The 12,572-nt window shown below is 53.6% G+C and overlaps 1 protein-coding gene across 4 annotated transcripts in view; it reads right to left on the bottom strand.

The window, feature by feature from the left end:
- OTOF (otoferlin) overlaps positions 1-12,572 on the bottom strand; it is a 93,248-nt gene that overhangs the window by 20,310 nt on the left and 60,366 nt on the right. For all 4 annotated transcript variants that reach the window (XM_011356521.1, XM_011356520.1, XM_011356522.1 and 1 more), the window contains 6 exons: positions 12,417-12,548; positions 7,428-7,490; positions 6,915-6,999; positions 2,617-2,776; positions 2,111-2,297; positions 1,224-1,410 (listed from right to left, as the gene is read on the bottom strand). In XM_011356521.1, coding sequence (XP_011354823.1) covers positions 1,224-1,410; positions 2,111-2,297; positions 2,617-2,776; positions 6,915-6,999; positions 7,428-7,490; positions 12,417-12,548 — 814 coding nt within the window. The remainder of the gene's footprint in view (positions 1-1,223; positions 1,411-2,110; positions 2,298-2,616; positions 2,777-6,914; positions 7,000-7,427; positions 7,491-12,416; positions 12,549-12,572) is intronic.

Here is a 12,572-nt window from a genome sequence, read left to right as displayed (position 1 = left end):
TGCTGAGCTGAGGACTCCATGCCTTCCTTGGTGAAATGTCTGAGGCAAGAGAAGGCCTGTGGGGCAGCATGTGGCTCACAAGAGGTTGCAGGGAGAGCTCATGTCCGCTGCGCGTGGCAGGTGTGGGGCCCTTTCTTGGGCCATGCTCCCTGCCTCCTGGTACTGGAGCAGGGGCTGCCTGCGATCTCTTTGAAAGACAGATGCCAGCTCCTCCTACCCCGCAGCGTGGCTTCCCAGCCCTCTGCCATCTGTGCAGGCCCCTTCCCTCTTCTCCAACTGTCCTTCCTGTTCAACACGCTTCCTCCACGGAGCCTCCCCAGTTCCCGGTCCCAGCTAACTTCTCCCATCATTGGGATTTGTCGTGTCTCACGTGTAGCACAGATCTAATTCTGACTATGTTTTTTGTTTGTTTGTTTTTTATTCTGCCTAGTTAAAAAAATCTTATAGCATTTTAAAAATGAAGATACACTTCATGTAACATGAAATTCACCATATTAAAGTATGCATTTCAGCGGTTTTTAGTATATTCATTATGTTGTACAACCACCACCTAATTCCAGAACACTTCCATCCCCCTAAAAAAAAAACGGTACCTATTAGCAGTTAGTCCCAATCCCCCCTCCCCGACTTCCTGGCAACCACTAATCTACTTTCTGTCTCTATGGATTGACCTATTCTGGACATTTTATATAAATGGAATCATACAATACGTGGCCTTTTGCCTTAGGTTTTGAGCATTTGGTAGCACATCCATCTCCTAATCCCCAGCGAGTGCCATGAGGACAGGAACAGATTCTTCTCTTGTCCTCGATCCCTGGTACCCAGCATCGTGCTGGGGTCCTGGAAGGGCTCTGTCACCATAACGAGTCTGTGGCTAGGTACTACGGCAGCAGTATACGCATGTGTATAATACGCATGTATGCACACATATGGAATTACTATTTTCATTTTACAGATGAAAAGACATGTACAAAGGTCACACAGGTACCAATTGTCAGAGCTGGGGTTCAAGTCTAGGCAGCCTGGCTCGGGCAGGCGCAGTCAGTTCTGTGCAGACCTGAGTCATGACTTTCCCTCCTTCCCTTGAGGCGGAAGCTGCTGACAAAGCCCTCACTGTGCCCAGTGCCTTTCAGCCGAGCTGAGGGATGGCGGAGGTGGTGTGAAGGGTGGGTCTCATTTACACTTCCTTTTCAGGCCCCCCACCCCAGTCTCCTACTGCTGACCTTTGTCTCCGTCATTGGAAATCTTGCGCAGGTCAATGAAGTGGGTGCCGATGGCCACATCGTTGACTTTGTCCGAGTCCCGGATTTGCACCTTCATGCGCTTGCAGAGTGGCGGGAACAGGTCAGTAAAGACGACCTGCTCATTCCAGAGCGGCTCGTAGCTGCTTTTCTGCACTGAAGTCTTGCCCTGGCGGGAGAAAGTGAATGGCAGGGTTTGTGTATGTGCACATGTGCGAGCATGTGTGCGTTTACTCAGGTGTATGTGTGTGTGGTGTGCGTGTGTGTGTATGTATGTGTGCTTTGTGTATGTGTGAGTATGTGTATATGTGTTGATTCATGTGTGTATGTGTGTGCTGTGTGCATGGGTATGTATGTGTGCTTTGTGTATGTGTGAATATGTGTGTATGTGTCGATTCATGTGCGTATGTGTGTGCTGTGTGCATGGGTATGTATGTGTGCTTTGTGTATGTGTGCACATGTGTGTATGTGTTGATTCATGTGTGTATGTGTGTGTGGTGTGTGTGCATGTGTGTACAAATGTGCGGTTTGTGTGTATGTGTGTATCTCCTCCACTCTTTCCTACCCGAGCCTCTCAGACTCTCCTCCCATTTGGTGGTCCCCTCTCAGCTCTTGGTCTCTAGGACCCAGAGTCAGGGAGGACATCCCAAGGCCTGTCCACGCTGAGATGATGCCCAGCCTGGCCTCACTCTCGGCCCCTCTCAGCCAGAGCTCCCTCATCGCTCACTCTCCTCCCTTTACCAATGCACCAAGGTGATCACAGGCCAGTCTCCTGGCTTCTGATTTTGCCTCATGTCTGCTTCCAGGCCCCTACGCTCATCTGGTGCCTGTCACCCAAGCCCCAGCCTCTGCTCCCTGTACCCCAGTACCTTCTGGCCAGCAAAGAAGACTTGCACGTAGGGGTCGACCAGGTCCCTGTTCTCCCCGATGAAAGCCTTCTTCACGTTGGCCATGAGACTTGTGTTCATCCGGGGCAGCCCCTCTGCTCGGTAGATTTTCACGTAGAACCGAGCCCACTGGCGTTCAGGGGGCACCCCCTCGGGAAGCAGCAAGTTCCTGCTGGCACATACAGCTAGGGCACCAGGTCCCGGCACCCCAACTCCTGCCTTAGCATCTACATGCTTCTGGGGCCTAAGACAATCTCCATGAACCCCGCTCTGCCTCAGTCCTTTCTCTCCTGGGAGGAGGACAGCTGGTGGACACTGAGGCCAGCCTTGGTCTTTCTAGAAAGACCTGGGCTGTCTAGGGGTGGGTGAGAACAAGGCTAAGGGAGATGGAAGGTACCATCTCTGGGCCAAGTTGACCCAGGGGCTCCCTTTAGGGGGAAGGAAGGGTTGGGTCGGGTCAAGAGGGGTTAGGGAGATCGGGACCTCACCCTTCAATGTCATCCTCATCTGTCTCGTTGGCCTTGTGGGGTGTCTTGATGTTGTCCCCCTTGCCTACCACGGCAACATCGCACTTCACGTAGCCCTTCAGCCCCGCGGAGATGTCATCGGGGTCAGACAGGATGGCCCACTTGTGGTGAAACTGGTGCTCTGTGGTGGCGAGGATCAGGGACTGCACCTGCCGCCCCCACTCCAGATGGCACTCTGCCCTCGGGGCGGGCCGAGGAGCTGCAGAGCTGAAAGCCTTCTTGGCCCCTAGAGCTCAGGCCATGAGCCATCCTGGACCTAGGGGCCACAGCTCTGCCTGTGTCTGGGCCAGAGGGACAGAGGTCCCTGGGCGGGGACAGCTGGGGCAAGGCCGTACATCCAGATGTGTGGTGTGACTTCAAAGTGAGGCGCCTCCTAGTTGGTTTCTCTGCCTGACCCCTGCACTCACCTGCACACGGCTGCCAGAAGAGCCTTCCGAGAGGCTCCCTGACTCTCACACTCCCGTTCAAGCCTATCTGGGCTCCCCAGTGCTTGGGATAAAGACCACAGACTATAGCACTGCCCGTGGGGCCTCCTGATACAAATCTCCCAGCTCACGCTGCTCATTCTACCCGGCCTCTGTGCTCCTGCCAGGCAAACCTGCTTCCCCCTCTTTGAACCATTCACATCTCTATTCCATACCTTTGTGGCTGCTGGTCTCTGAGCTTGGAATGCCCTCATCCCTGATCTTCCTCTGCCCCCACCCTCCTCCTCTCTGGTCAACTTGTACTTCTTTTGCTCAAGTGTTTCCTCTTCCATGCAGCCTTCCCTGACTTCCTCAGAATTGCCGATCCTGGCTCCTTGGGTGTTCTTGGTGTTCCACAGGCACACCTTCTATCTCCCTGTCACTGTGATCATCTACTTATTGTCTGTCTCCAATTTCAGCCTGAAAGCCTCCTATAGACAGAGATTGGTAGTGTCACCCCAGTATTCTCAGGACCTCGGACAGTGTGGAGGAAAGGGCAAATGTCCAGGGAGGAGGCCGCTCTAGGAAGGGCCTGCCCTTCGGGTTTACTTCAAAGCTGTTTGCAAGCAGAGGGAAGCCTTGGCTTTGATGCATGAAGGACACATGTTCTTCTTCTGGTTTTGTTTGGGCACTTACACCTCCAGGGACTCAGAACGTCCCTACTCTCCTCCCTCACCTACACCATTTACCATAGCTCAGACCTGTCCCCAACAAGGCTCTGTCCCCAGTGGGCTCCATGTGCACAGAAATCAGCCTGTCTGGGATTAGGCCAGCCCAACCGTGTCACAGGAGAGATAATGCCATAGTAGAGTCTAAAGAGAGAGACCAGGATGGTGAGAGGGCAGGAACTGGGTGGCGAAAAGTTGCTGGAGGCCGTCAGCTGAACCGGCACATCTCAGGAGGAGGGGGCCATGTCCTGGGCAGCCCCAAAGCTTCGAGGTCTTTCCAGAGCAGATGTTTGTGGGATGGATACTGAGCTAGATGGCTGGATGGGGAGATGCACAGAGGATGCATCTATGCATAGAGGATGGGCTGTCTAGCTGGTGGAAAGGTAGACGAAAGGATGGATGGATGAATAGACAGTGGATGGATTAATATATGGATGGGTGGGTGGATTCGTGGCTGGGTGGTTGGATGAACGGATAGAGGGGTAGGTGAACAGACGTGTGCATTGGGGAAATTTAGCAAGGAAAGAGAATAAGAGTCAGGAGGGACATGAAAATTGCCCTCAAATTTAAAGGCTCTTTGCAGAGGAAATGGATTTAGTCTTTCCGTCTGCGAAAGGCAGACCTGTGAACATGGGTGAAGGTCACAGGGCGACAGAGTTTGATGTGATGTAAACAAATGGAGATTTCGAAAATAGGAGATAGTGCCCGTTTCTGGGAGGTCTAAGCAGAGCTGAGTGACCAATTAGGGATACTTTGTGAAGGACCCTACGCTGGGTGAACACTGGACTGATAACCTCTGAGGCCATTCCAGTCCTAAGGCTGTTAGATCCCACTGATGTGGTACTGTCACTGTCAAAGGGCCAGAGCTGCAGGACACCATGAACCCCTGAGCTATACACTTACCAGCCTGAAACGTCATTTCCCTGCCTCGGGTCTGCCTCCGCCTCCTGCCCAGGAAGGCCGGTAGGGCGGGGGAGGTTGCTAGCATCTACGGTAGGATGAGTGGAGCCTTGTCTGACCCCTCCTCGTCTCCAGCAGATAGTAGCAATGAGCAAACAGTTTCCTGCTGTTGCCTCTGATGGTGTGGTCCTGCCAGGGTGAGGACAGACTGTGGTCTCCCCGGAATCCCTTCCAGCTCCATGAGATGTTGACATCAGCCAAGGCTCCCAGCAGCACCCAGGAGTCCAATGTCCCCGGCAGCATGCTCCCAACAATGCCCTGGCTGGATCAGGAACCGGGGACTCATCAAAAAGTTTAGGCCAAACTGGAGCTCATCGGTGCCCCAGCTGCAGGAACTTCACCCATGTTCACAGGTCTGCCTTTCACAGACGGAAAGACTAAATCCATTTCCTCTTCAAAGAGCCTTTAAATCTGAGGGCAATTTTCATGTCCCTCCTGACTCTTATTCTCTTTCCTTGCTAAATTTCCCCAATGCACACGTCTGTTCACCTACCCCTCTATCCGTTCATCCAACCACCCAGCCACGCATCCACCCACCCATGTGACTTCAGGCTCTCATGAAAGGTACCAGGCTCAGGGACAGATTCTGCCAGAGCAGCTAATCTTGGGGTGGGTTACCCCAGTAAAGAGTCTGGGCTTTGGGCCCACACAGACCTGGGTTCATATCGTATTTCTGCCACTGACTCACAGTGTGGCCCTGGACCAGCTATGCAAGCTCGCTGAGCCTCAGTTTCCTTATTGTGAAATGGGAACAATGACGCTTTTGTGGGGTTGTGAGGGTTCGACCTGCTGAGACAGGGTGCTTAGCCCAGGGCCTGGCACTCTGTAGGTGCTCTCTGAGCAGTGGCGGCTCCCTCGCCAGGACTCCATCGCCCTGGAGCCCAGAGGTCCACAGCAGGCTCCGCACTGTCTCTCCCGCCTCCTGCTGACGGTGTAGGGGGCTCTGCTCAGGCCCTGCATGGAGATCCTCCTCGGGGACGCCAGTGTCCTTCCAAGCAACAGCCCGCAGCTGTGTGTGCTTCCTGGGAAGCCCCAGAGTGGTAGGCTGACCCTTCTCCCCACTCCCTGTAGCGCTGATGGTCACGAAGGCCTCTCTCTCGAGGGCCACAACATGTGTGGGGCAGTAGGAAGGCCCTGGCCTGGCAGCGGGAGACCCAGCTGGTATCCCAGACTCTGGGAAAGTCCCTTCATCACCCTGGGCCTGTTTCTTCATCATCACAGAGAGATCAGACTAGATGTTTTTAAGTTCTCTTGCAGCTCAAGTGTCCTATGATTTTTTGTGATTTTAATGTTGAGTTTTGGACTCAGATTCCCTGGTCTGAGTTCTATTTGGTTGAACCATGAGAAATCACCGAGTTATTTAACCTCCAAGCTTAACTTAACTTCTCTTGGCCTCGTTTGTCTTGTCTGTAAAATGGGAAGGAGTGCCAATGCCTACCTCATTATACTGTGAAGGTCAAATGTGACAGTCTGAGTGACATTGTATTGTCACTATCAAAGGGCTTCATGGGGTCATTATTGTACCTGAGTGGCAGGTTCACTTCAGGGACATGGGGTGGGGCTCAATGCCAGGTTGTATGCTAGCGGTTTCTGAGTTGGCCAGGTGGTCAGTTGTCACAAGCCCTCCAGGTCACCCCTGGGAGTTCTCTCACCGACCCCATGCAGTGTTGGCCCACAGGTACCCACAGAGCTGCTAGTCAGCTGTAGCGCCATGTGGCTATTCTCAGATGGTCTGGGTCCCTTGATGGACGGTCAGTGAAAGTGTTTTTAGAGCCCAGTGTCCCTCAGAAGCTGCCACACTGCATTTGGCATTGAGGACAGGGGGCTTTGTGGGGGCTCTGGAGTCACATAGCCTGATTTCACCTCAATGACTAGGTGACTGGGGATGCCCTGGTATTTCTCTGAACTCCAGACTGTCAAAGGGGTGACGCCACCAATCCCACAGGGTTCCTGTGAAGTCGGCAGACTGGGCACGGTAGTCACTGTGTTTGTGTACAGACTGACACCCCATCACTCTGCACGCCTGATGGCTGTGCATGCTCATGGCCCCACGAGTTCATGGTCCCGGCTATGCTGGGTCCAGGGACCGCCAAGGCAGGAAGGACGGCATGCGCCACGCTCTTCAAGCCATGTGCACGTGTGCGGACCGGGCCGCACAGCTACTCACCAGGCTGGGAGTACACGGTCCCCACGTCCATTTTGAAGGACCCCACCAGGGTGCCGCTGCGTAGCAGGTTCTTGGAGTGAATCACCTTCCGGGCAGAACCAGCAGCCCCAGTCAGGCTGGGCAGGGCGGAAGCTTTCCAGGGGCAGGGGTGGGGCCAGCTGATGGTGGCTCCACTTTAGTCTTTCTGGGGACCCAAACTTCTTGGCGAAGTGGGAAGGCATTTGGCGGGGTGGGGGGCAGCTTGCTGGGGCTCAGCATCGGCCCCTCCTGCCCTGGCCTGATTTTGCTGGCTGCCAGGTATGGGTGAGAAGAAGGTTGTACACTATACAGAGGCACCTGGCTAAAGAGGAGAGAAGGGCTCACATGCAGCCTGTGCCCTTGCCCACCCATGTGTCTGGGTGCGGGGCTGCCGTTTTCTGGTTGGTCCATGGAGAAGGGGAACCCTTTTCAAGTTTGCACAAAGGTGCAGTGTGAGCTAATGTCCCTGCATGCCGGGGGCTGCTCCCCACTCACCGAGATCTTGATGATCTTGTCAAACATGACATCAGGAGAGACGTGGAAGTCGAAGACAAAGTACTGGAGGGGAGAAGGACCCAGACCTGCTGTCAGGGGTCGGCAGGGGCTAACGGCCCGGGGCAGGGCCAGGCCCCTCCCCCCCGCAGTGTCTGTCTGCACCCCGGCCATTTCCCCTGAGCCTGGAGGTTTGGATGACAAGCAGTGGCAACCATTGGTCCTCCCTGACCCCAGGGGCAGGTGGGAGGTGGGGTCTCAACAGGAGGGCAAGGCCCCAAGCCCTAGGCAGGGCCAGTACCAGCTACTATGGGAAGGGGAAGGAAATGGGAGCAGTCGATGGAACAGTCCATGCTGATTTTCTGTGCTTCGAAGGGCCCTGGGCTGGGGAGCTGGGAAACTGGGGTTCTAGTTCTGGTTTTACCCCTTTCTGGCTGTGTGGCCCTGGGCAACAAATTTTCTGAACCTCAGCTTTCTGAGTTGAAAAATGAGGATAATGACACCTAACTCAGAGTCCTGTTATGAGGCTTGATGAGACACTATGACATATTCCACTGAATCTGAGATGCCACTGACTGTAAGCTACACTGTGACTACATGAGCCATGTAGACACTGCCATTAAACTGCAGTGTTCCGCTGCCTAGACGTGTGGCCCAATTTCAGGAATGATACAACGTAAGATAAGGCGAACTTTAGAACTAATGAGCTGTGGTGCATGGAGGCACTTAGTCCGCTGGAAGCGTAAAACGCTGTGGGCATGAACTGTCCTCTCAAGCTGGGAGCTGCCACTGCTAGTTGTAATACTCACCCCTTTCCCCGGCCTTGGCGTGCAGGCACCAGGAGTGAGGGTGTGGGGCACTGAGCAGAGGCACTCCTGCTTTGGTGGCCTCGTGGGCAGGGAGAAGGACGAAATGTTCTTGGGATAAGTGTCTGAGGAGAATCTCCCAGCTGCTGGAGTTTCACACAGACCACTCTGAGTAAAAGTGCTGGCTTTAGAGCCAGACAGACTGAGTTTTTACTGTTGGACTGCTCACTTCCTTTCCTGAGCTGCAGTTTACCCCTCTCTGATGTGGGGAGAATGATTCAGGGCCTCCATGTTGAACCGCTCCAGGGGGAGGGAGCTGGGAGGCATGGTTGTAAAGCCTAAATGAGATGACCTTTGTCAAGCATGCAACCAGGTGTGCATGTGGTCAGTGCACATTAAACACCAACTGCTACGTGTGGTGGTAATATGTCCAGGTGGTGCTGGCCATGGGGGAACTGAAGCACTGGAAAGACAGGTAGAGATCCAGACGCGCAGATGGCAACTGATGCCTTGGGACTGAGGGCGATGCCCAAAGAGCATGTAGGAGGGAAGCAGGTCCAGGGCTGGACTCCAAGAAGAAGAGCATTTCCGCAGTAAGCAGAGTGAGTGAGGCCGAGAAAGGCAGTGAGGGGAGAAGCTAGAGAGAAGGGGAAAGCAGGGGAGGGCCCCAAAGGTCCCTAGGGAAGGAGCCAGCAAGGGGGTGGAAGGAGCCAGGCAGTCAAGGGAGAGGGGCGACAGTGGACATTGTACTTAGGGACAGCAAGACCCTCGGTGCATTGAAGGATGGGCAGTTTTAGCGAAGCTGTGGGGCGGAAACAACTGTCTGTAGAGACTGAGGCATGACTGGGAGGTGAGGAAGTGGGGACAGCTGACGGAGTCGGACGGAATGAGAGGAGAGAGGTGGTCACTGGGAGGTATGCGGGACTGAAGAAAGGCAGAGCTAGATGGATGGATGGATGATAGATAGACAGACAGACAGACAGACAGATAGATAGATGATAGATGATAAACAAACTTCTAGTTCCCATCCTTGAGCATATGCGGTGTTCCACAGTTGTACTTAGAAGAGAACACGTGAGAGTAGAACACGTCATAGACAAACGAGGAGCCAAAAAAAAGAAAAAAAGAAAAAAAGCAGAGTTGGTGATATTGGGTGGTTGAGGTGATGCCAGATTTGTTGAGATGTAGAAAGAGAAGAATGCAGGGCAAAAGGAAGGGGCGGTTTAGACAGAAGGAAGATGCCAGTGGCCGGGACCAGATGCAGCCACAGGAAAGGGGTCTTGGTCTGGTCAGATTATTCTGGGAGGCTGATGGTTGTGAGCCTCCCTTCACGTAAGACAGGTCTGGAGCCAGGCAGGAGGGCCAAGGCCAGGCCAGGTGCCTCAGAGATGTGTTAACCCCAGGAGAGCGAGCTAGTGAAGCTACAACTAGAATTTTGCACTCCTTGAGCTGTCTGTGGTCATATTCCTCGTATCTCCTGAGCATACTCCCTTTTGTAATCACTTAGGAACCTGCTAAGTCATGTTGATCATTCTCACTTCCCTCTACTGTGATGACTGGGGCCATAGGAAGGTTCCCACTAACTCAGAATTAGCCAGAAGCAGTAAATCCCTGGGTGGATATTTGTCAGTGAATAGGGATGTGACACAGGAAGAGAAGAAAGGGGAGAGAAAGCCCAGCTTTGGAGCTGGGAAGAGTCATGGGAAGATAGTACAGAGTGGTGGTTCTCAATGTGTGTGTGTGTGTGTGTGTGTGTGTGAGAGAGAGAGAGAGAGAGAGAGAGAGAGAGAGAGAGAGAGAGAGGGAGGGAGGGGGAAGGGAGGGAGACTGAGAGAGCGCGCCCCAGAGAGAGCAGCAAGAATGAATATTAACCTCTGGGGGGCATTAGGCAATGTCTGGAAACATTTTTGGTTGCTACAGTTGGATGGAGGATTGCTATTGGCATCCAGTGGGTAGAAACCAGCGATGCTGCTCCACATACAATGCGTGTGACAGTCCCCTACACTGAAAATTATTCAGTCCAAAATAGCTATAGTGCTGAGTTTGAGAAGCCTTGGTTTAGAGGAAATAAAAATTGAATATATCGGAGCTACTCGGGTTTGTGAAAAAGAACAAAAATGTGATCAAGAACAAATTTAAGATTCCTTTGACTGGAATGAATAGTCTTAGTGGATATAAATATGGAGTTTAGAAAATGGTTTCTAGGCTGGAACCAGGACATAACCTTCTAGGGCAGAAACTGTCGGCTCTGCAGCCCCTGAATTGGCAAGCATGGGCCTGGCCCACAGCAGATGCTCAGCAAATGTTTGTTTCTTCCTTCGGGTGAGCATCCATCCAGCAGAGTTTTACTGAACCCCTCCAGGTACATGCCATGCTCTGGGCTGGGCCACAGCGATGTGGGAGACTGGGAGCCTCCAGTCTGCCAGGGAGACAGCGACAGGAAGGACCAACCACTATTCAGAGACGCCAGGGTCAGGAAGAGAGATGTGCACTGACCTCTGACCCAGAGAGTGCAGGGAAGGCTGCTCAGTGACAAGGACATTTGAGCTGGGCCCTGCAGGCGAGCAGGAGTTTGCTGGGCAACCACAGAGTGGGGAGAGCAGCTGTTTCCTTGGAAGGAGGAAGTAATTGAATGAAACATGAGGTTCGTGGGCCTGGTGCAAGGTGAGCCCTTGAGTCAGTCAAATGGGGCTTTGCTGCTATCAGATGACCATGGAAGGCCATGGGCTCCTGTCTCCATGTCTGTTAGGGGAAAGTAGACCCTTATCTAAGCTGGAGGCTTTTCCAGTCAGGGACGTGTCCTGCTGTAAGGTCAGAGATGTCGAGCCTGAGTTTCCTGACTCCTGGGAAGGTTGCCATGTGGGGCTAGTAGGAATGTCCTGAGCACTGACGCTCCAGCCCTGTGGGCCAGTGGGAAACCAGCTGTGAGAACAGGGGCCATTTGTGGTCACAGAGGAGATTTCAGCCAGGTCCCAGCTCTGGCCTGGGTCCCTATGAAGGGCAGAAGTGTGCCTAGGTTTTTTCACTGAAGATGCATTTGCGGGGTGCGGGGGAAGTCCTATAGCTTCCCAAGAGATGCTCTCTCCCTAGTTATGGGTGGCACCCTCAACCTTTGACAATCCTTAGGACAGATGCCAAGACACAAGATACAGATGCCTTACTTGGGTCAGCCTGGCACCCTCATTGCTTGGAGTCACTGGGATAAGCAGTCTGGATGTCCCCTCCAGGAAAAAGACGGCCAGGGACCCCAAGCCAGTGGCTTCTGGGTCAGTCTGACGTGTGCTCAGGTATCTGTGGGGGACCTGGGCATCCCTCACCAGAGCTGATTAAGATGGGTTCCCCTCTGGAGCCTAAAGTCAAGATGATGTGTCTGGGTGGCCATCTAAGGTGGCAGACAGAGCACTGGGCTGAGGCTTGACAGTCTGAGCCTTTCTCTGTCAACGGTACTTTGTGATCTTGGCCCTTCCCATATTGAGGCCTCAGTCTCCTCTTCTGTAAGTTGGGGAGATTGAACTAGAAGGTCTCTGAGGTCTTTTGACCTCAATGTTGCCTCAAAAAGCTGCAAAGACTAGGAGTGGTTACTGGGCTTTTTTTTCTCACACCCCAAGAGTCGAGTTCTCTGGAAGGAGCCCCACAGAGGTTCAGGCACCCACAAAGGCAGCCTAGCAGAGAGGGCGAGCACACAGGACCTGACTTCAGCATTTAGCACCTGGGCGAGGTCTTTCTTCAGGAACCTCCACGTTCCCTGGTATAAAATGGGATTGATGGTGACCACCTCTGATGGTTGTTGTGGGAGTCAGAAGGGATGATGCACCTGAAGTATTCAGAAGAGTGCCTGGCACAGGGCAAGTGCTCATCAATGTGCCAGCGCCACCACGGGTGGGGGCTGGAATGAGATGGCACTGCTCCAGGGCCCTGGCCTGGGAAACAGCTGGGCCCCGGCCTTTGGGAGCCTGAGGTTCATGGAGACACTACTGAGAGCTGAACGGGAGTGACTGGGCAGTGTTCCTTTCGAAGGGTGACCTCTGGCCAGGCTGGGATCTAGACTGAGGATTCAGAGGATGTGGCCCTGCACGGCTGTGTGCTGGGGGTTGTCACAGGGTGGGCCACTCCTATTGGGTCTGGGTCGGGGTAAGGCCCAGCTTCCTGCCACATTTTGGGAGGCTTTCCCCACCTGGACACTGACCTCATTGTAATAGGGACAGTTAGTGGATTCCTTCATGGATGTGTACTTCTTGTCATCGCCCACCTCCACGCACACCACGGGGTCCATGTTCAAGCCCACCAGCTGCCGAGCCTCAATCACTGTGATGCTGACCTGCAGGCAAGAGGGAGGGAGGCC

Source organism: Pteropus vampyrus, unplaced genomic scaffold, assembly GCF_000151845.1.
Source record: "Pteropus vampyrus isolate Shadow unplaced genomic scaffold, Pvam_2.0 Scaffold28, whole genome shotgun sequence".
NCBI classification, from domain to species: domain Eukaryota; kingdom Metazoa; phylum Chordata; class Mammalia; order Chiroptera; family Pteropodidae; genus Pteropus; species Pteropus vampyrus.
Note: the sequence above shows the minus strand (reverse complement) of the source record. Positions and strands in the feature narration are given on the sequence as shown.